Below are 24,214 nucleotides of genomic sequence, written 5' to 3' on the forward strand. Positions count from 1 at the left end.
TGCTGGTTGCTGGAAAGTGTTATTTCCACTGCACAGGGGAAATCTGCAGTCTCGACGTCGCCGACGCCGCCGAATCCAGCTCGACATCGTGAGTAACGGCTCCAGTGTTCCAAGCCTTCGCCGCCGGCCGCCGGGCCCGATCGACGTCAGTAGCGACGCCAGGAGTAGTGAGTATCGGCTCCAGCTCCCAGTGACCCCATCTTGACGCCGGTATCGACGCCAGTGAGTAGTGAGTTTGGCTCCAGCTCCAAGCGACCCCGTCTCGACGCCGCTGCTGATCGCATCGACTCGACGCCCTTCTCGACGCCGTGAGCGCTGCTCCGGCCTGACACCCCTCGACGCCGCTGCGGATCGACCCGAATCCGAGGCACGACCGACGCCGACCTCGGCGCCGACATCTCGACGCCGTGGATCATCGTTTTCTTCATTTCCAAAGGTACTGTGTTTGGGGGTTCTGTTGCGACTCCAGGCTCGACGTAGCGCTCCTCGCGGTCGACGCCGAACCTTGGGAATATCGTAAACTCGACGTCGTGTGACTCCTGTGGGGGTCACATTGTTGCCAAGAACTGTGTTTCAGAAGAATACTTACTTTTGTTGCTAAAGAACTATTTCCTAAGAAGAAACTTCACCTGAACTAGTATTTTTCCTTCCAAAGAGTATTTATTAAGATTGTGGTATATTTTTGTCGTCATTTGGTCTAGTGCTAAGCATTATATAAAAATACTATTTTTATAATAACTCCTGTGTTGTGTCCATTTGTAGTGTATTCACTTTATTACTGTATGTGGTCATAAATGCTTAACACACTGCCTCTGAGATAAGCCTGTCTGCTCTGCCAAGCTACCAAGGGGGTAGCAGGGGTTATCTGAGTGTGTAATCTCCTTGCCCTGACTAGAGTTGGTGGGTCCCTATTTGTCAGAAGTGTATACCTCTGCCAACTAGAGACCGCCGGTTCTAACAATGAACATAATCTGCTTTTCAAAGCATCTAAATAATGATGCACATGGATAGAGCATAAAATGGCTTCCAAAAATCTAGACTATTATCAAGACGGCAATCCAAATAACTATGCTCGCCGCACGTGTATCATGAGAAACAGTAACAGACACCCTCTTTGAAATCCTACGGGTTGTGTCAGAACGGGAACAAAATCAATTGAATCAACTTTGAATCCGCCACATTGGGAGTCCGTCACTGATCGGGTCTCAGTTCATGTCTGTTAATGTGAGGGGAATCAATATCCTGATTAAAAGGTAATGCTTCATGCAATTACTCTGGTAGACTTATCATTAAAGTAGCCATTCGCTTAAACCTTTCAATACTGGACTTTCAAAGCAGGGGATGGTCTTGTTCTAGAATATTTATTGTTGCCTGGTCCATTATTCATGCACATATTCCCGACTGATTTCCTCTAGCTCCATGTTAGCAGACATAAATTTGATTTTGTCACAGAAACTGAAAATTCTGATGATTGGTGGTCCCTAGACAGCTCTTAGGGGTAGGCGTAGTTCTGAGAATTGATGTACAATATTGACCACCAAATCTACCAATGACCTAGTGTTTGGGAAGCATCACTTTATTGAACTTTCAATGAAAGGTTTCATGTGACCTTCCCTGTAACCTTCTGCAAGTTCCAGGATGCAACTAATATATGCTTCAGGAGCTATCCGCCATATCCTTAAGTTCAGATTGATGCCATTCAACTGTAGCTGTTACAATGAAGGACATTTTGTTCCCAGTGTAAGAGTTGCCTTCAAACACCTCCTCTCCAGATCACAGTGTGCTTTCAATTTGTAGGTCCCTCTACTTCTATTTTGTAAGCTAATTTAATTGGTGTCTTCAACTATTAGGAACCCCATCTCAGAGAGGAGGTTGGGTCTGGTTCTCCAGGAAACATTTGTGGGTCTACCAACATATCAGCCCTATTTCTAAATGCCGCTCTGCCAGGATGACCAATTTAACCACCCTTGACATAGCAAAGCGTGCTTCTGTGGAATGTCAAGAGAGGGTGGGTAATCCTTCTTAGTGGTCACAAGTATTTTCATGTAGGAGCACCATAGTCCCTTTTCCAGGATGGCATATAAAGCACTGGCTAAGGAAGTCAGTTCATCTAGAAGACCTGTTCAAATATGTTCCATGTTCGAAGGATTTAAAACATCATTCAGAAGGTTTCACACATAGGCTTAGACTTGGGCTGAAAGGGTTCTTCATTCAAGTTCCACACCACTCAGTTTCCGGTCAGTTTAGCAGCAGCCTGAGAAATGGGAGTGTGGAGCACAGCAGGCACCATGAACTATCTTAGGAATCCATGTATAGTAATTCCTCACAGTACTGCCATGGTCATATGCACAGTTATTTGCGATGAAATTGCCCGGGTAATAGAATCGTCAGGCAGTCTTTGTTAACCGATAAGGCAGGTCCTCCCTGCCATCTTACCTCAAAGTCCCAGCATTCCACTCCTAAGGCATGAGTAAACTGCTTGCAGCTGCACCAACAAAATGGTCTAGAGGTCTCTAGCCCAATGTGATATCTGTCTCTGCAGGCGGTGCCCGTCTCCAGGACCAATGAGCATGGTTGGCTTTCCAGGTCCCTCCGGATCAGCAAAAGGGCGGTGCCACTCCACCCTCCAGCATAAGTTTGTCCTGCACACCACAGGCCAAATCTGTCAACTCAAGGGAACTGTAGGGAACAATTTCAGGTAGCTTAAAAGGGTCGAGGGAAGTCCTGTTTACCACTCTCTAGAGGTCCCATTGTGACAATCAGGAGGCAGAGTTTGGGGCCATAAAAATTAGGAAGTTTTAATCTAAGTTTTTTTATGATCTATACAGCACAAACAATGCCAACTGCTTCCATTTTTAACAAACATTGTTCATGGATCATACGTCTCTTCACTATATATGAGTTATACATTTTCTTAAATGATTTAGGATGCTCCAGGACTCAAAGTTTACCAGAATTCGAAGCACCACATAAATCATAGTAGAATTATGACCAGTTCTATAGGGTGGTTGAGGTTGTTAAGGAGAAAATGGTTGGAAGGAAAGGAGGAATATGCTTTGTTGGGGGTTTAAGAGGGAGCAATAGGGCACCCAATGTTGAACACAAGAATAGAGGCAAAAAGGGATCAGGGGTATCTATTTATGCTTACTTTAGTTAAAAATTTCAAGTTACATGCCCCAGAGCTCTGGAGCACAAGAGCAATAATTTCAAAGAGGGTATTAAGTACCTTTGTAGAATAAAAAAGAGGCATGCTTTCAATATAAAGAAAAAGTACCAGCACTGTAAAGATTATCATAAAAAGTAGTGGAACTATAGCGCAGAAATAAAATGAAAGAACTCAAACTCAGTTCCAGTTAGTTTATGCTCAACTTGAACACTGTGTTTGAAAAGACATGACAAAGGTATCCAATATATTCCCTTTAAACAAGTATATGCACCAATTCTGGACTTAGCTACAACCCGTTCCCTCTTCATTTATAGCTTTCACTTCTTGCAATGAAGGATGAAGGCTGAGTCCCAATCTAGACTCAGGAAAGATGACTGTACCGTGAGCATGCCATTTCTTACTGCATGGTAAAGGATAAATAGTCAAGATTACTAAGGTCTGGGAAAGGTTTTGAAGACTGCATTGTCTCATTGCCAATAGTCTGTGTCTTTCTGCCCTGTTGCTCCAAATTTCTAGTTTTCTGATGTGGACATTCAGGGGCCAATTCACAACTTACATTTAAGAGTACGTCAAACTGTACTCCTGTCCTTTACATATTCTTGCATGAATTTCTGAATGGACCTCAAAATATCCACAAATGGGAATTAAATGGGAATATTGGTGCCACAGTCAAAAGCAACTAGTACAAATAAAAAGGACTGGGCCTTCTTTGCATTTTTGCTATTGGGGAGATGGATGTTTCAAGACAAATTCACAAAGACGCGTAAGAGTATTCTCAAGAGTGCTCCATCCCGCTCTGATAAAAGCTTTTGTGAATTAGTCCCTCTGTAGAAGTTGGAGTCAGAGAAAGCGTCAGCCATCTGTGATCTATTTAAAAGGACATCTCATTGTATTTCAAAATTAACAGAAGTATTGCTTTTTTTACTAGTAGAAGTAGTAGTAATAATAACAACAAAAATAATAAGAATAATAACAACAACAACGGAAACAATGAGAAGAGATAGAAGAACAACAGGAACAAGAGCATGATAATAATAATAAAAATAATAGCAGTGATAATCATCATCATAGCAACACAAATATAGGTAATGCTCAGTGCAAAAATAATACCAGCCTTTCTTAATCACTTTATTGGAATGTAAGACAGTAGATGGGTGTCTTCCGTCAGGGTTCAATGTGTATCCTTTAGAGAAGCGCATGCAAATGTTTTCCCAATGCACCTCTTTCCTTGCACTCTTACTGGTCAGTGGTCCAGGATGAGGCCATCCAATTGGCCTATCCTTCTGACGTCATCACAATACCTGGGATTCAACAACAAAGACACTACCAGAGTAAAGGTTTGCACTTACTGGCAAGGATGACCATGTCCATTCCCCAAAATATACTCATGATCCAGCCCACCATGACGATGGCCGTTAGGCACTGAATGAGGGCGGCGGCGATGTTCAACCAGAACACGCAGCACATGTGTCTGTCCGGGAGATCCGTCCGGGCGCCACAGAGTACGGTGAATGCAGACACAAACGTCCCTGGAAAAAGACAGACAGACAGCCTTTAGTGATGTGAAACTGATGTGTTTCATGTCAGAGTCACTCAACAATGATCTTTTAGTTGACATGATATCCATGATTGCATCAGGAGATCCTGCATCCATTCGATCAATCGTCACAGATTGGAGGGAAAATAACCCTGAGTGCAATGCTCAAGGAAGACCTACTCTACTGACGCATTCACAGACGCAGCGGCCATGATACCGCTCCCCAGCTATCCAGCGTCCACCCCGCCCACAAATCAGTCTCCAAACTTTCAATGTCATCTACACAGGTTGGCCTTGAATTTCAAAATCCTCTGCAACACATACACACACACACAAATGCGCGTGCACACATGTGCGCATGCGCACACACTCACACACCCTTCCCCCGCCTTCTGAAACAAGAAAAAGGGTACAGACAGGGTGCATAATGTTAGCCTCCGTGTCTTTAATGAAATCCAGATTCTCCAGTCATGATAATAGGAGAATCGCAATTCAGTCAACCCAACACCCTGAACCACCCCAAGGAAATTTGCTGCTCCAGGCGAAAATGGCCAAGTGCACCCCATTAAACCTTTACATTTCCAGAACACTTCAGCACTTATACACACATACAATACATGTAAGTAGCTCCGCTTTTTTAACATACGCTTGGATTTAAAAAAAAAGGGTAAATATAGGCAACAGCATTATCTCAATTGCAGCCTCAAAACACGCTAACAGGATGTTTAAAAGCTGGATTTCAATTGGAGTCCTTGGACGCAAAGGTTTTGATCTCCCTTACTTCTTGTAACCCCAGGTAACTGTATGGGTGTTGCAGGTTATAGGGCTGGCTATGCCAGCAACAGAGGTTCCAGAAGCATAAACCTGGAGGCAGGTTCCTCAGAGAATCCATCCTTTTGCTATACATTCGCCCTTTATTCATAATGTCAAGGTTTTAATGGTGCAAACTTAACACCAGACTATAGTAGTACCGTTTAACATAGCATATCAAACTTAGGGAACAAAACACAGAAGAGACGGATAATATTAGCAGAAGGCACAGACGTCAGAGACAAGGCACATACACTCCGGACATACTTGTGCATGCATTACCACACTGAAGCCAGGCCTATTTGCTTTAGCAGTGCGCCTTTAACAAGTGTATTTGTTTGTGTTTGAGGATGTTTGTATTGTGTTTTGGATCTAATGGTTTGGTCGAGGGAAGAATGAGTTGGTAGATGAAAGGATGGCGGATCTATACATTCCAAAGCACATTGGGAAAGTTACATTTTCTGTGCTTGACCGCCATTCTTGACCACTGTGAAGAATTGTTCCCAAAGCTCGTTTTAAACGTTACCTTCAATGCACATTCATTTCACTGAATTACACCGCGATGGGGTACAATTACAGGCTCAGCAAACCGTCTTTGTTTTACAAAACGCTCCCATTTTCAGACGGAGCAGAACGACTACAAATGAAACATGGCGGATAGTCTGTGGGTGGGGACAGGGAAAGGAGACGTGGGTCCCGCTGGGGACAATCTTGTTATGTTACATTTCAGCTCTTTTGAGATATTGGAGTCTGCAAGAATTGATTAAACACTCTTCCACTCGTTTTTGATTTTTTGAAAGACGCTTCGAACTTGTAATAACAAAAATATCATTTAAAAAGTGTTTTAGTTTAAATGAGATAGTGCTGTTCAGTGCGGCTCCGTGTGTTACAGCACTGCCCAGTATGATGACCAATACTGCTCTCAAGTGCTGCTGTGCTGATAGATATTATTCAGTGCTGTGCAAGAGGAAAAGCTGCTGATAAACATGAAACATCTGGCGAATAAACCACAATAATGTAAATCACACCACAGCGCAGCACCGCCGAATAGCTCACAATGCTGCCTGATGTGACGCTTGGCAATGTGGCTTTCGAGGTCTAGCTCCCCACAACTTAAGCACTGGCAGTGGCACTAGGTGAGTGGACTACACTCGTTGTGTATGCGTGACCTCGGGTGGGAGGGTGTCTCCAAGAACGACTGACCAGGTGATAAGTGTGGAAAAGGCCGCTTTAATGAAACAGGTGCACAGTATGGCAGCAACCCACAAACCTGGCTCGACCCCATACACACTAATCATGAACATGGGCCTCACCATACATTTACTTAACTATCTACAAAGCCCTTCCTACTTCCCTTAAGTAGCCCTTCCAAACCAGCCAAAGTCCAATCACACAGTCATGTTATGTTAAATGTTATGTTAAAAATATTTGTACCGCGCACTTTCACCATCGGTTTCTTGGCGCTGAATGACAAATGACAGGGAGCCAGGATGAGAGAATTAGTCGTATGCGGATTGGAAAAGCAGGGTTTTTAAAAGTCTGCGGAAACAGTCGTACTTAGGGCAGATACGAAGTGCAGATGGCAGAGAGTTCCAGGTGAAGGGAGCCAAAACAGAAAAGGATAGGCCACCATGTTTTCTTTTATACTTAGGGATCTCAAGGAGGTTGAGAGATGAAGATCGGAGAGTTCTAGGAGGGATGTAACGAGACAGGCTTGAGGAAATAAAGGCCGGGGCTGCGTCTGAGAGGGCCTTAAAGGTAGAACATGCCAATTTGAAAATGCAGCGTTTGGAAATAGGAAGCCAATGCAGACTGTGAAGGAGGGGAGTGACATGCTGAAATTTAGGCTGGTGAAAGATCAGACGGGCGGCTTGATTCTGCACCAGCTGTAAACGGTGAAGATGACAGGCAGGGATGCCCGCGTACAGTATGTTGGCGTAGTCGAGCCTGGAGGTGATGAGTGCCATAACAACTAAGGTCAGGGCTTCTTTGGTGAGAAACCTACTGATCTTACGGACCCGCCTGAGGTGGAAAAAACAGGCTGAGGTGACCGAGTTGATTTGTGGCTTCATCGAAAGGTCATCAGAGATGATCCCCCCCAGGCTTTTGACTGAGCGCACAGGAGCCGGTGCGGTCCCCAGAGATGAAGGCCAGAATGAGGAGTTCCAAGGATGATTGGGGCTACCTACCAAGACGAGCTCAGTCTTGGTAGGGTTCAACTTCAGGTGACTATGATACATCCATTCCGCAATGGACAACATAGTAGACTGGAAATTAAGACGGGAGGAAGGGGAAGAATCGATAGAAAAGATTAACTGAAGGTCGTCAGCATAGTTGAAAATTGTGACTGGTGAGTTGCGGGGAGAGGTTGGAGGTACAAATTAAAAAGAAGAGGAGATAATGCAGAGCCCTGTGGGACGCCGCAAGGGAGGGAAGTGTAAGGTGCGGAAAAAGAGGAGACGGACTGTGATCGCTGGTGAAGGAAGGATCTGAGCCTGTCAAGGGCCACTCCCTGGATTCCGGCATTGTGGACACGGTCGATCAAAATGGTATGATCGACCGTGTCGAAAGCCGCCGAGAGATCCAGAAGGACGAGGGCCTGAGAGGTGTTATTGTCAGCACCCTTCCTAAGGGTGTCCATGACTGCTACTATGACCGCCTCGGTGGAGTGGAGGGGTCTGAAACCCGCCTGCTGAGAGTCCAAAAAGGCAGATTCCTCTATGAATGAACTCAGGCAGCGGGTGACATGGGTCTCCAAAATTTTTCCCAAGTAAGGAAGAAGGGAAATAGGTCTGTAATTACTGAGTGTTAAGGGATCAGTGTTGGTTTTTTTTAAGATAGGAACGATGGCTGCTTGCTTAAAGGAGAGAGGGACCTCCCCTGTGGCAAGAGAGTAGTTGAGAAGAGCAAGGGGGGGGCCTGGACATGTAAGGAAGGCTTCTCTCAGGATCTGCGGGGGGCAGCAGTCATTAGGTGAACCCGATCTGACTTTAAGAAGGAGAGAGACGAATTCTTGTGGAGAGATGGGGGGAAACTTGAACAAGGAGCTGGTGTTTTTTGGGGGAAGGAGAGGGGGAATAGGAGATGCCGGGGTCGGGATGTTGTTTTTTATTGTAGTGATTTTCTCTATGAAATAAGAGTTGAGTGAATCACAGAGGGATTGAGTCGGCAGAGGCTGGGGGGTAACCCTATCCGGCAGGGATAGCTCATTTACGATAGAAAAGATGGTTTACGAATTGTTGTTAGAGTCCAAGATAAGTTTAGAAAAATATGCCGTTTTGGCTGCCAGGATCGATAGTTTGTAAGACTTCAGAGCCTCAGTGTAGACTAGTTTGAGCTGAGGGTCATAGTGGCGGCGCCAGCGGCGTTCAATTTGCCGCAGGGCGAGTTTCTCCACTTTAAGTTGGTCCGTGAACCAGCGTTGAGCGTCATGAGGGCGCTTAGCTTTGATCTTCTTAAAAGGGGCTACTTTGTCACTGGCCTGGCGTAACCAAGTATCGAGATTGTCCGCCTGAACCTTAAGTGTGGTCGAAGAGGTAGGTGCGGTAGAGGCTAATGAGGCGTAGAATTCGGACAAATTCGCTCTATTCCAGTTTCGAGCCATAAAATTCTTGATACGGGGGGGGGGACACATAGTGTGCAAGTGAAGGACAAAGGAGATGAAATAATGGTCAGACCAAGAACAGGGAAAAACTGAAGGAGGTGAGATGTCGAGGTCGGACGTCCAGACCTGGTCTAGAGTGTGGCCTTTCTGGTGAGTGGGAGTGTGACTGTGGTGGGAGAGATTCATGCCTTGTAAAAGGTCTGTAAATTCCAGCGATAGTTGGCTTTCATGGATATCCGAAGGCCAATAGTTAAAATCGCCAATTACCATAATGTTAGCATGGCTAATTGCCAATTGGGCGATAGAGTCGCTGAAAAGTTTAGGAAAGAGGGGCATATGGTCGGGAGGTCTGTAAACAAGAAGGCAAATAAAAGACAACTTAGGAGAGGTAAATTTTAGAACTAAGTAGTCAGTTTTGGGGATCGGGGTTGCCGTAATCTCGGAAAAGATGTGAACCGAGCGGATAATCGCCGCCACTCCACCACCGGACTTCCCTGCAGGCCGGTTGGCGTGTATGATGTAATATCCCGTAGGGATTGCTGCAAGGATATCGGGAGCCGAAGTTTCTGAGATCCAGGTTTCTACTAAAAGAAGGATATCGATAGAGCTCTGATGCAGTAACTGGAAGATCTCGAGCTGGTTGCGGATGAGCGACCGGGTGTTAAGGTAATAAATAAGTAAAGAGGTGGTGGTCTGCTGTGTTTGGAGAGAGAGATTGAGGGGAGACTCAAGTGCCGAACAACCAGAGGGAACAAGAATGTCACATGCCTGGGCCATACTTGCAACGCGGGCGGGAATGGGTCCTGAGGATTTGAGTCTCAGGAGATCAGAGGAGGAATATGAGTAGAATTGGGCATTATGGCAGGGCCCTGGGCCTGGTCGGCCGCGGACGGGCGCAGACGGGCTTGACTTGTGCGTGACTTCGGCGCGAAGTCGGCGCTCCCACTGCGCTCGTCCGCTGCGCTTCCTCCATACTGCCATTAAATACTAGGGGGCGAGGGAACACTAGACCGCTAACCTGCGAAGGTTTCGTGCAGGGCGGAAGTGGTGTCACGAGCAGGAAGTGACGCTCCTCGAACTGACCCTCCGCACAAACGGCACAAGCCGGGGCGGAACGGGGTCACGAGGTGGTGAAAATACAGGTCAGTGCAATGTAATTTTTAAAATGCTTTTCAGCGTGCTCAATTAAAAATAACAGCAACAAAAGACACGAATGAGAGACAGCATCCACAACAGCGCAATAACACGCAGCCTAGCTCGCCGCGATTGTCAAAGGGCCTGGGAGCGAGAGTCTCACATTAAATACTCAGCGAGCTCAGCAACACTAGACCGCTGACCTGCGAAGGTTTCGTGCAGGGCGGAAGTGGTGTCACGAGCAGGAAGTGACGCTCCTCGAACTGACCCTCCGCACAAACGGCACAAGCCGGGGCGGAACGGGGTCACGAGGTGGTGAAAATACAGGTCAGTGCAATGTAATTTTTAAAATGCTTTTCAGCGTGCTCAATTAAAAATAACAGCAACAAAAGACACGAATGAGAGACAGCATCCACAACAGCGCAATAACACGCAGCCTAGCTCGCCGCGATTGTCATCACACTTAAATCCCTGCATCCATCCATCATGTATACACCAATGTTGTCCTCTCATTTCATTCATAACCCCCCCTCTCCCCCAAAGCTCAACTGGGTCTCAACATGACCAGTCCTTTCTTTAATAAACCTTTCAATTCATGTAGGAACCGCCACACACCTGCTCATACAGCGACAACCTAAATTACATCCTATACCCTGTGCACCAACGTCATCAAAGCAACACTTTTAGGGGTGGGTGGGGGAAACAACTAAAACTAAATCTGCCAACCGGGGTGCACCCACTAAAACGGCACTCACTAATAGTACCGCTTGCTTAAACCTATATAAACCCCGTCCGGACCAATCACTGCCCCGTTGCTGACCCTACCACCCACCATAAAATTCCTGGGGGCAAGGCCTTCTGCCCAGTCCCACAAAACCATCATTGTTCACCCTGCCTCAGTTTGTTTACGAATGTTCAACGTGGCTGTGTCCAGGCTGGTGCACACATGCCACCTCTCCTGATGTGGAAGGCATGCTATTGCCCTTTCAGAAGAGGTACTACACACCGCTTTTAGGGATGCTGGGAAGTTTTCACTATACCTGTGTGTGTGTGTGAGTTGGTGTTCATTCTGCCTGTATAAATAGGCTGTGAATAGCCCCTTCTGTGAGTGTGTGTTACAGATATGCCCCCTTTGCATACGAACCACATATCGCCCTATGAGTGTGTGTCTACCCTTTAGTGATCCTGTTGTTGATAGTAGGGCAAAGGTTGGCGTGATCAACTAAAAGGCGAGCATTATCAAATAAATCAGAGTGGCACGAGGTAGTGCCAGAGTCTGAGCAGCACTACAAGGTAAGCATGAAGCAGAAAAGGAGTATAACTTAAGAGCAGAAGAAGAACCAAAGTAGAAACAATTTTTATTTTGTTAATGTTTCATGTTGCTAAAGTCCTGGAGAACTAACATTTGACAAGTGCTTAATTTGAGCCAGTGGTTTCAGGTGCTTGGCATCGGCACCTAATTGTCAACACCAGCACTTACGACAGTCTGCCACTTGGTGGCGTTATTTGTCTAATTTAGAGATGAGCACGTTGTTAATGCAATATACATTAAACATTAGTAATACCTGCCGCTCAATCCATTTTATAGCTTTTGGGAGGCTGAAATGGTCTGAATTGTCACACTCGTAAGCGTGTGATGGTTAGTAATTGTGTTGGTACTGCCATTGGCAACGCTGGCGGGGCAATGGGTGGTGAAAGGTGCAGTGGCCTCCTTACGAGGGCCAAGGCCCTTAGTGTACCTTATCACCTGGGGCACAAGGACCCCAGCCTGGACTTTTATTTCACAATCCATGGTCATAGCTGCCACGTTTCCCAGGTCCATGCCTGATGAGCTGCTCCAGTCCAGGTTTTTTACTTTGAATTCTGGGGCTTATGATTGTGTTTTATAATGAAATACACAGAACTATAATTCTCAGTATTCAAATGAAAAACCTGGACTGGAGCAGTGAGTCAAGCATCGACCTGGAAAACTCTGCAGTTAAGCATTGTAATTTTGTAGTTTAATCAATGACAATAATTCCCAGAATGCAGTAGACTGTTATATGAAAGGCCAGGGCTGAGGCATCCTCTAGCAATCTCCCACCGTCTGCAGGCCAAACCACACAGAAGGTTTTGTTTGTAAATCTGGTACTGGACTGTCTACCTACCCGAATATCTCTTTGGCTGTAGGAAGCGTAGGGTGAACAGATTACTACTCCGCCATCATACGGGATTGCATGCTCCTGTCTCGGGCTTCTCTTTTACAATTCATTACAAGGTTGGTGTTTTATTACAACTGATGTAATTCATGTGAACCGAACATCTCCCAGAATGGATTAGGCGGTTAACTTAATGGGTAAACCTTGAATTCTGGAGTAAACCTTGGGTTCTGGAAGAGATTGCTACTCACCGTAAAGGGCTTCAACACCTCGCCATAGGTAGTAAGCGCTATATAAATCCAATTACAATTAAATGAAAAGCGAAGGATGAAAGATTGCTCACCAGCCCCTGGTCCATCTTTGCTCAGCCCCGCACAGAAGTCCTGTTTTAAAGTCCATCCATTGACTGCACAGCTCTTTAAATCTCGGTATGCCCGTGGTTTCTGCTTGCATGCAGCGAGACGCCATGCCGCTGGTGTGTTCCATTACAGTCGGTATGGGACCACGACAGGTAGGCCTTGCATGAAGGACAGGTGTGAACCCAGCATTTAGAAAGCAAAGCCGGACTCGCCCAACGAGCAATGAAGGGCAGGGGCGTAGCATGGGTTGCCATCACCCGGGGCGGACCATCAGAACTTCCTGAGTCCCTTCCACCAGTCCAATATTGAGACCCTTATCCCCAAGCACATCTATTAGATTTGAAGAAAACGTTAACATTTTGCGCCCTTGAGAATTTTGCTCGGGGTGCAACCACCCCTGTGGCCCCGCCCATGCTACGTCAAGGGCTTTCCATGCTGGGGTCCAAAGCTGACGACTAAGCCTATGTTAACAGAGATGCTATTATGCAGCTGTGACTCTTTAGCCAATGCCCCTTTTGGGGGGGGGGGGGGAGTGGAGACAATAGGTAGAGACTGAATATAAGAAAGTAAAAGGAAGTATGTCATCGAGAAAGAATGAATGTAAAAGAGAGTTAAAATAGAGTATCTGTGAGTGGTTTGAGGACTCCTTTGTGGGAGGAGAACTGTCTGCCTAATGGAGGATGTTGCTGGTGCAATAGCAAAACTCTCTTTGTGACAGAAGAGTATCACTCCCTAGATTCTCCATTACCTATCGACATGGCTAGCATGAAATAAACACTGCATGTACAGGTGGATGCCACTATGCACTTGCTAGATGTGGCTGCATTACCACAGGATGGGGAGCAGTGAAATGCCCTTCTCTAGGGGGTCAACCCCTTTGCATTAGCACTGCCACTAGGCACCAATCAGAAATCCCCCAACAATGCAAGTCACAGCCTTCGCTTAAAGTCTTCTCTCTGTCCATAGCAGCACAATCTGCTGTCTAAAATCAAACCTGGAAAGACAATATTCACTTTCTTAAAAAACAGACTTTTATACTGTGGGGATAAAGGTTGTGCATATGAATGTCCCTGGAAGTCTTTTCTATTGTATAAACAAAGGAAAGTAAAATGTGTGAATTGTGGAAAGTAATTTGAGAGGGATGGCAGTATTTTCTTTTACTTAAGATGAGATATCAAATGTTCTGAAAGCAAGACAAGTAATGCACCAACCATGGTTTCAGAACATTTACAAGGAACAGTTCAACTGCCCAGTGCATATATATCCCTGCATCATATAGCTTCACACATTTTACATGCTTATATATGCATAATGAATATATGTGCACCACATTGATGTGCAGTTTGCATTTTGCACAATGCATATCTGCATACCTAATGCTTACAAGTTTTACACCTGTACAAAACATGCCACTGTATCACAGTTTATACCTACACAGTAGACATCCTTATACCCAGTGGTTTCGGGTGCTCGGCACCGGCACTTAATTGACAACACCGGGACTTATGACAGCTACCACACGGTGGCACTGTTTTTGTAATATAGAGGACCACAACAACAGTTGTGTATTAAGCAAATAGACATTAAAACAACTAATACCTGCCTCCCAAGCCATTCTTACTGCTTTGGGGGTGCCTCAAACACTCCGAATTGTCACACTTGTAGCAGTGTTATGGCTAGTAGTTTTGTAAGTACGGTCATTGGTAGCGATGGCAGTGGCAAAGGGTGGTGCAAGCTGGGGTGGTCTCCTGAGGAGGGACCTGGCACTTATTTTTACCAACTAAGCACTGCCTGTACCACATGTCTCCACAGTATTACTTCCACAGTGCATGCCACACCAAATATCTCTGCCGCATACACCTTCATTGTGCATATCTCTGCACCATATACCTCCACAACATACACTGGTACAGTGCATATCTTTGCACAATATGTGTACACGGCCTTAAAGCTGAAGAAAGAACATGTGCACTGTCAGAGCCCCTTTCATAGGGCCACAGGGCACGCAGGAGCTACTGAGTCCAACTGTGGGGGTTGAGGAATTTTGCTCCTCATGTGATGGGCCTCACCTACCATGGGTTCTGATTAACTGGGCCAAGTACCTCTTCTGCACTTCACTCCCAAGCGTGGTTCAAACAGTCCAAGGCTTCCTTGGGGGGAGGTGGATACAGGATAGTGATCACTGGCACACAACTCAAAATGCACGCAGCAGCAGCAATAAATCATTGTCCTGCAAAATACTCACTTTTATTGAAAAACTGAAGTATTTTATTTTCTGATGTTCTCAGTACAAAGGAGAAACACCACATTAGCAAACAATTACACATGACGCATCGGTTCCTAGTTGTTCTTATCTTATAGTTTTTGAAGGAATGGTTTTGATAAATTGTTGACTGGTAGTGGATTGATGGGTTGGGTGCTGGTAGATTGTGTGTCAGTCCAGCTTCTGGGTTCCTAGTTGATCTTAAATTGGCCTTTGACAGGCTTGTTTGAATAGATTAGGTGATGGTAGAGAGTTGATAAGTTTGGCTTCAATCTTTGCGATTTGGTATTTTCTGTGTCAGTCTGGCTCTTGGGCTCCTAGTTGTTCTTATATTGGCCTCGGAAAGGCTTGTTTTAATAGATTGGGGCTGGTAGAGAGTTGATCGGTCAGGTTTCGTTCTTTGAGATCTGGTATTTTGTGTGCGAGTCTGGCTCTTGGGCTCCTTGTTGTTCTTATATTGGGCTTCCGAAGGAGTGGGTTTGCTAGATTGGTGGCTGGTAAAGAGTTGATAGTTTGGGGTCTGGTATGTTGTCTGTCAGTCTGGCTCTTGGGTTTATAGTTGATCCTATATTGGCCGTTCAAAGGATTGTATTTGATAGAATTAAGGCCGTCTTTAGCAATTGTGGTATCCGGTGCAACAATGTTTGTTGGTTCCCCCCAATTACCTCCTTTACAAAAGTTCCTTCACTACCACCCTCTAACAGTGCCCCACAAATAACCACTCTTGCTCATGTGCATTTCTTTTGTTTGATAGCGCTACTCGACCAGTGAATGGTGTCAGACACACACATTACACAGAGACAATGAACCATACATGTGTAAATCAGTGCATAGGAAATATTACATAAGACAAAAAGGATTACAAGGTGTAGGCGTCACAAATCCATGGTTGGAGGTGGGCTTTACTAATATGAATTGATTTCGTCCCAAATGAACCTTTTTTAGCAACATTAGGATAATGAAAGAAACGGGAAAAAATCATAACCCTCTAACCTACACATGTTGCAATATGTATGCAGCTCTTTTTGGACAGGTGGATTAGAATTGTAACTTATAAACTGCAAGTAATAAAAGCATCTCTCTGACAAAAGCAGTAATCCACTGCACTATTTACATCATATGCACTTTGTGATCTGCATGGCACACGTGCTTTGCAGCAGACAAATTTATTGCTATGTTATCTTGACATTTTTATTGTTGCCTGAAGGCTGCTGAAGGCATGAAACTCTGCAGCAGGTGCTTTTAAATTCATAATGTCTATTAAAACTCTGTCTCCCCACCCCCCGTCCCCACCCTCGATGTCAGAACCCTGTGCAGTGGCACCGGTCCCATTGCCCTAAAGCCGTTCAGGATAGAATGGTGGCTGGTAGAGAGTTGTTAGGGTGAGTTTCAGTAGGTTGTGTGTCAGTCTGGCTCTTGGGTTCCTAGTTGTTCCTATATTGGCCTTTTGAAGGCTTGGGTTTGATAGATTGGTGGCTGGTAGACGACTGATAGACTAGTTATTCACAGGCTTGCGAGAATTCGTTTTTAGGTCTCGCCTAGTGACACAGTGCATGCGCCGCTCGCCTTGGCAATACCTAAGGTTGTCGGGTTGGGGGGCGAAGGGGGACAGGACATGTGCACTTGCCTGGACAGCCAATGTGCATGTGCACGGTGTCTCCTCTCTGGCGATGTTAGCTTTCACGCGCTCCCACCGCGCTCTCACTTTCGCGAGCTTGATTTAGCTTTCACTTTCACTGCGGCGCTGACTTCACACAAGGCAGACACATACATTTCAGAGCTCAAGCATATCAAGATCTTTTTTCCCACGCGTATTTTTTTCCCATTTCAGATTTTGCATCCTCTACGCACATACAAACTACACCATATTACCTGCACATGAAAACATGTACCCTGGTTGGTAGTATGTATCTCTAGACATGCTTTCTTTCCTTGCTGCAGACTTGGACAGTTGTTTGTCGATTCCCGCTGAGGGTCATCCAACTGTCCGCCCTCACATTTGCCTGCTCCTAAAATGGCTCACTCTATGCCACGGAGGCGTGGTCGGTGTATGGCGTGGACGGTGGGAGGGGTGTGTACAGAGACTACACGGGAGTACAGGTTTGGGTTTAGGAGGCATTTCAAGTGAATCTTTCTCAGCACCACTGGCTTGGAGGCTACGACCTGTTGCAGATTTTCCAGCAGCTTCTACTCCACACTAAAGCATTAAATTCAGCCTCTTGCAGTGGGCACCAGGCACAGTGCCACGGCATCCGTGCACTGCAGTACTCTGCTAGAGGCACAGGTGACGGCCAGGATGGCTTCTTTCCCCCACAGTTCTTGTTCAACATTTTTATCAAGTGCTTTGTGCAGACATTGTAGTTTCACTTTACAGCACTTCGCTCGCCTTGCTTGGTATGACAAGGGTCAATGATAGAAAAAAACAAGCATTTGCAATGCAATAGGTCTCGCATTTGCCAGAGTTTGTGTTATTGGCATTGTAAATGGCAATGCATTTTATTTATGCGTTTTGAAACTTTGTACTTTTAGCCATTGCTTACGAGAAGCCAGGCTGGCAGTAAAAGACGTGCAGTTACTGCCAGGCTTGCTTCTAGTAAGCAATAACTATGCACCGCTTGCAGGTTTTTCAAAACACATATATAAAAGTTATTGTCATTTACAATGCCAAGAAAATTCTCGCAAATGCAAGACCTATTGCATTGCAAATGCTTATTGTATTTTGAAGTTGGGAGCAAGAAGTGCAATTAATATACTATCTGGAATTATTTTATTACCACGAAGCATATTTTTTTTATAAACAATTCCCAAAAGAAATTCTGATTTTCTAAAGTAAGAAATTTTAGACTGAGTAAAGAGAGAACATGGTCTCCCAGCCCCTACACGAGATACTTTCCTTTAAAGGAAGCCACAGGAGTGCCCGTCTTCTGAAGATGCACTTTCTGCCAATTCTCCTCTCTCATTCCTTTGACTCACTGGTTGGCTCTCTGCTGCAAATTGCTTAACATTTCTATTTTCAAAGGGAAGAAGCTTTTACACCTGAGCCGTCACTGTAAGAGGTGCAATCTTCTGTAAATGCGTGGAGGCCACTCGGAGTTTCGAGGATAAGTGGGTTTCGTCCCTACTTTGTGTAAAGAAAAAAAGTGTGATTGCTGGAAAAACTTTCCTACTCTAATGATCACGTTTGTGATCTGCAACAATCAGTAATTTTCACGCAGTGCCTCTTAATTCTCTTATGTGAGATAATTCATTCAGTCACATTCCCCCGCTATTTTTTTGTGACTAAAAAAAACTAAGCTTTCTGGGTAAAATAGAAAGAATATTTTTCACTTACTAAAAATAACATATTGGATTTATAAACAACTATGCAAAATCGTCTGCAGTGTATGAAGAAAACGACATATTCTGTTCAGATAAAGTTTTATTGTACTATAAATCACATCATTGACACAGTAAATAGCTTCCTGGAATTGAACCTGATTATACCACCGAAATGGAAGGTTGGTGAGAATGCAGCAAATGGAAAGCCTAGTAAAACCAAGGCCCCAGGAAATATTCGGCAAGGGAGGACCAAATTATGTGCCAGATTTGAGTAAATTTTGCAGCAAGAAAATGCAAATTATGCGGCGTAACACTGCACTGCTAAAAGGGGAGAGACAGCCTGGAAAGGCTGGTGTTTGCTAAATTGTGAATATCGGCTCTGGAAACGACCCCACTGGCAGATCATGATGAGCATCACATACAATATACAGAGAAAGGGCTTAGTTCTTAATTTGTGCCGGTGGTTTCCGATGCTCTAGTGACAGTCCACAACATTGTGCCGCTATCTTTTTAATTTTGAGAAGAGCACAACTTCTTTGAGTATTAAGTGATTATACACTGAAAATGAACAATTCCAGCCTCTTATGCCATTATTGTAGCTTTGTGTGTGCAAGCTGCAGTGGCCTTCCGAGAAGGCCCCTGGCACTTAACAGTTTTACAAATTAAGCACTGAAAGGGATAGAGCCTGTATGGAAATGAATAGGGTAAATTGAATTCTGATGGCAGCCATTGATACCACTCCACAGCTAGACTAATGAGCCCCCGATTCACTTTGCGGCCAAACTCAGCAACACCCTTGAAAGGTACAGTATCAGCTAAATTATGAATGGAAGTGGATTAAAGCATGCCGCAGATAAATTGGCGAGGATCGGGTGCAGTTTACAGCTAAGGGTAGACCGGGGAGACAGATGCAGAATAAGTGCAAAATGCATCTAAAGGGGCAAAAGTGGCAGCCATCTTGGAAAGGCAGGGTGTAAGCTGAATTCAGTATGGGAGGACATGACATAACTCCTTACTTAGGTTAGGGAAGAGTACATATAGTGTGAAGGTAAAGGCCACATACGGATAGAGAAGTGAGAATCAGATACAGTCTGCAGCTAAAGGGACAGAGGCTGCATGGGAAAGCATGGTGTAAGCTGAAATCTGAAAGTAAGGCAGGAAATCCCCTTGCAGGAAGGCTGGCCAGGATCTTATGTAGTCTCCAACTAAATGGGTAGAGACTTTCTGGAAAGGCAAAATGGATCACATATACTAAGATCTAAAGAATGGACGGATCTCTGGAAAGACATGCCACTACCAAATGGGATCAGACCCTGCAGGAATCTAAAGGGAAGAGACTCTGAATGCGAGTGCAAGACGTCTTCCACAGGTAGACAAATCTCGTGCAGAGGGCGTGGGGGAGAAGCTCAAACAATGTTAGCTGAATTGTGGATGGAACTCGTGCTGGAAGTCTTATGGTGGTCCCAGAAGAATCTTGCACGGGTGCCGCGCCTCCTGGGAACACTCCTGTCTATTGTTTGGGGAGTCTGACAGCAAGCCGTGCATACATCTCACTCCTGTACCAGTCCAGATCACCCATCTCTGTGGTAAAAGTCTCAGGGCACAGTGGCGTAGCTAGAGCTTTTGCTGCCCAGAGAGGTCCCTGACTTTGTTGCCCAGTGATGGGCGATGCAGGTAAGAGGGGGGGGGGGGGGTGCACGAGTCAATAGACAATGACAAGGGTAAATACAATTTAAAAAAAAGAAAACCACCTACCTTGCGCTTGCCAAACTTGATCACCTCAACTGCTGCCCCCCAAAAGTGCTGCCCCCCAGCTACGTCACTGTCAGGGCATGCCTGCGGACAGTGAACAAAATGTTGGGGGGCCTCTTTCAGCACACATCACAAGCCACTTTCAGGGAGCCAACCACATGCATGGCTATGTGTTGGCTAGTGAATTTTCACAGGCATGGTGTGGCAACCTCCACATCATATTCCACAATTCAGAGCCTCATTACGATGTCAGTCGGAAAGCATTCTGACCGACTCCTTGTCAGAATCGTTTCAGACTGACTCGGTTTCGGGGAGTCCGACCGACCGATTACGATGTTTCTGAACACCGTTCGGTCGGACTCCCATTGACTTAAATGGGAGCCTGTGTTCCGACCGACAACACAGGCTCACATTGACAAAAGGGGTGGTTGCGGAAAACCTTGCACCCTGTGGCAGGCATCCCATGGTGCCTGCCACACTGTGCATGGTTGCAAAAAGGGGTACCATGGGTACCCTCACGGGTCCCAATCGGAGGCCTCCGGGTGAAGTGGGGCCTGCTACGGCCCCCAAAGTCAGTTTCTGACAGCCTTTTTGTATCTGACAGACAGATTCGGAAAGGCTGTCCGAATCAGACATCGTAATACGTCAGTCATAAACACAATGCATAGACCTGTACGATTCGGCTCAGACCGACTGGGATTCTCCGAATGCCAGCTGGAACCGTGTCGGAACGACCGAACGGTTATCTTCCATCGTAATCAGTCGGTTGGAAATGTTTAGGAGTAGGTCAGAAATAAGGGTTTCAGCACGGATTAGGTAAATCCGAATGCCGTTCGGAGCCTTTCCGACCGACATCATAATGAGGCCCTCAGTGTTAAATGAGAATGGGCTACACCATTGAATGTATCTTTGTTAAGTATATTAGAATATATTAGAATAGTGACTGCTATGCTGTCCTGTGGAGAGGCCATGACCATGACCCTGGGTCTTTGTGGAGGGGAAACAAGTTGGTTAGCACCTCTCTGCCATGCCGGATTACAACAAACACACTGACTCAACAATAACTTGTGTTATGTATCTTTTTTTTCATCACAGAAGCATAATTACATGCAAATCCTGGTTTTTGCAGCAAGAAAATGCAAATTATGCGGCGTAACACTGCACTGCTAAAAGGGGAGAGACAGCCTGGAAAGGCTGGTGTTTGCTAAATTGTGAATATGGGCTCTGGAAACGACCCCACTGGCAGATCATGATGAGCATCACATACAATATACAGAGAAAGGGCTTAGTGCTTAATTTGTGCTGGTGGTTTCCGATGCAATAGTGACAGTCCATAACATTGTGGCGCTGTCTTTTTAATTTTGAGATGTGCACAACTTCTTTGAGTATTGAGTCATTATACACTGAAAATGAACAATTCCAGCCTCTCATGCCATTATTGTAGCTTTGTGTGTGCCAGCTGCAGTGGCCTTCCGAGAAGGCCCCTGGCACTTAACAGTTTTACAAATTAAGCACTGAAAGGGATAGAGCCTGGAGCCTGTATGGAAAGGGGTACCATGGGTACCCTCATGGGTCCCAATCGGAGGCCTCCGGGTGAAGTGGGGCCTGCTACGGCCCCCAAAGTCAGTTTCTGACAGCCTTTTTGTATCTGACAGACAGATTCGGAAAGGCTGTCCGAATCCGACATCGTAATACGTCAGTCATAAACACAATGCATAGACCTGTACGATTCGGCTCAGACCGACTGGGATTCTCCGAATGCCAGCTGGAACCGTGTCGGAACGACCGAACGGTTATCTTCCATCGTAATCAGTCGGTTGGAAATGTTTAGGAGTAGGTCAGAAATAAGGGTTTCAGCACGGATTAGGTAAATCCGAATGCCGTTCGGAGCCTTTCCGACCGACATCATAATGAGGCCCTCAGTGTTAAATGAGAATGGGCTACACCATTGAATGTATCTTTGTTAAGTATATTAGAATATATTAGAATAGTGACTGCTATGCTGTCCTGTGGAGAGGCCATGACCATGACCCTGGGTCTTTGTGGAGGAGAAACAAGTTGGTTAGCACCTCTCTGCCATGCCGGATTACAACAAACACACTGACTCAACAATAACTTGTGTTATGTATCTTTTTTTTCATCACAGAAGCATAATTACATGCAAATCCTGGTTTTTCGGGAGGGAGAGGGTACAAGTTTCATGTAGTTTTTATTTTTCTTACAATTAAGACATGGCTTGGCAGTTCGGGCTGGACTGTTCCCATGAGGCACAGGGTCAGACTGATTTGCTTATGGCCATGTCTGAACTGGGGTGGCAGAGTGGGCTAAAGAACGGTGATGGATTAATCCCAGATCAGTTGACTGGGGGTGAGTGCTTGCAATGTTCAACACTTCGTCCATCATTTCCTTTGGATTTTGCTTTGTTCGCCATAAGTTGGCAGGGTTTGCTCAGACGTGAGTCCCTTGCTCACTTTGTCACTGGATTCAAGCAAGCCTGGCTGAAGACGGCTGAAATGCCAGAAACCGGTCCTAGGAAGCTTGTTTCCGGTCCAGGGAAGACATGGCTTGGCAGTTCGGGCTGGACTGTTCCCATGAGGCACAGGGCCAGACTGATTTGCATATGGCCATGTCTGAACTGGGGTGGCAGAGTGGGCTAAAGAACGGTGATGGATGAAACCCAGATCAGTTGACTGGGGGTGAGTGCTTGCAATGTTCAACACTCCGTCCATCATTTCCTTTGGTTTTAAAAAAAAAAAAAAACATTTTTTATTAAGCTTTAGTACCACTTTTTGCTTGGGAGAGTCGCTTGCACAAAAAATTCCTCACAGGCGCTGTGTGTTTCAGGGCGCGTGCGCTATGTATTTCAGGGCGCGTGCACTGAGCTGGCAACATGCACCTTATGGCTTTATAAAATGGAAAAAACATCGAGCAAGTGTCTAGCATGATGCTCGTTCCCAAGGGCACTCCTTGCACACACTTCTCCTTAGCCACGATGCACGTGCAATTTTCATGCATATTATACTTTGAAAAAAACACCTTCAATTTTGCCAACCACTTACAATAATTTAGAACTCATATTTCATTGTTATTCATAGACTAAAATCTGGATGGGGAATAATTTGGCGCTGCCAACTGAGATAAATGGATGTGTTTCGGCTCTGTGCTCAGAGACCAGTTCTGCAGTTGGTCAAGCCCAGTGAGCCAGGACCATTTGAATAGTAATGTTGCCTTGAGTGCTAGTAAACATTAGCTAGCTGGTGATAAGCGCTCGTCATTGATGTATGGTTTTTGGAACGAAATACAAAATCTAATAAAGAGATTTAAAACAAATAGATCAAGTCTCCTCAAATGAGTCTGGTGATGTTAATTACATAAAACAAAAGAACAATCTAGCATTTGGAATTGAAACTCATTTCTGTCTACATTATTAGGGGTATGAAGGGAAATCAGGCAAAGAATACCTACTCTGAAAAAACGAATTAACTTTTATTCAAAGTCACCCTCTTTATTTGCACATATCATGTGTATCAGACGATGCTACCTTCACAGTAACTACAGGAGGCCTCCTTTGCACTGCTTTCAAATGTTGCACATTTTGCTAAATTGCTGGAAAGATGCAGGCGGGCAATCTTATAGCAAGTTCTCCAGTTTTCAGTTTGAAATCCACAAAAGAGTCCCATTTCATCCTGGAAATTAAGATTTGAATGCAGCAGGGGGTCTGTTTAACTAACTTCAGCTACAAATAGCAACTTCAAAGCTTTTGGTATGCAAAGTTTACCAGTCTTTCTGAGCACGGTAACTCTGTGTACACCGTTGTAAGGCAGTGAAAAGGGGACCCGAGATCCAATTGCATGTTGTGCACAAATATTTTCTCACTGTGTGATAAAAGGTGATACTGCTGGTTGCCCCCAATCACCAGAACACGAAGTGCTGGGTCTGCCACAGAAAAATGGGCTCCGATTCCATCTAGAGTCTCTGTGCTGATGTCTCAAGCAGTCAAAGCCTCGCTCAAAGGGGGTGGTGTGAAGGCTGAGTTCGGGAACAATTCAATACAACTAGAACAGTAACAACAAAGACGGAATGTCCGGCTGCCATTGTTATGAGCAACCGGTGGCGGCTCCTCTGAGATGGCG

At 45.3% G+C, this 24,214-nt stretch overlaps 1 protein-coding gene across 1 annotated transcript in view; it reads right to left on the bottom strand.

Moving 5' to 3' along the window:
• The window catches only part of STUM (stum, mechanosensory transduction mediator homolog), a 267,075-nt gene that overhangs the window by 104,311 nt on the left and 138,550 nt on the right, over positions 1-24,214 (bottom strand). Inside the window, exon 2 of the mRNA XM_085613038.1 lies at positions 4,512-4,695. Within this exon, the coding sequence (XP_085469164.1) occupies positions 4,512-4,695 (184 nt within the window). The remainder of the gene's footprint in view (positions 1-4,511; positions 4,696-24,214) is intronic.

The sequence above is a fragment of the Triturus cristatus genome, chromosome 6, assembly GCF_964204655.1.
Source record: "Triturus cristatus chromosome 6, aTriCri1.1, whole genome shotgun sequence".
NCBI classification, from domain to species: domain Eukaryota; kingdom Metazoa; phylum Chordata; class Amphibia; order Caudata; family Salamandridae; genus Triturus; species Triturus cristatus.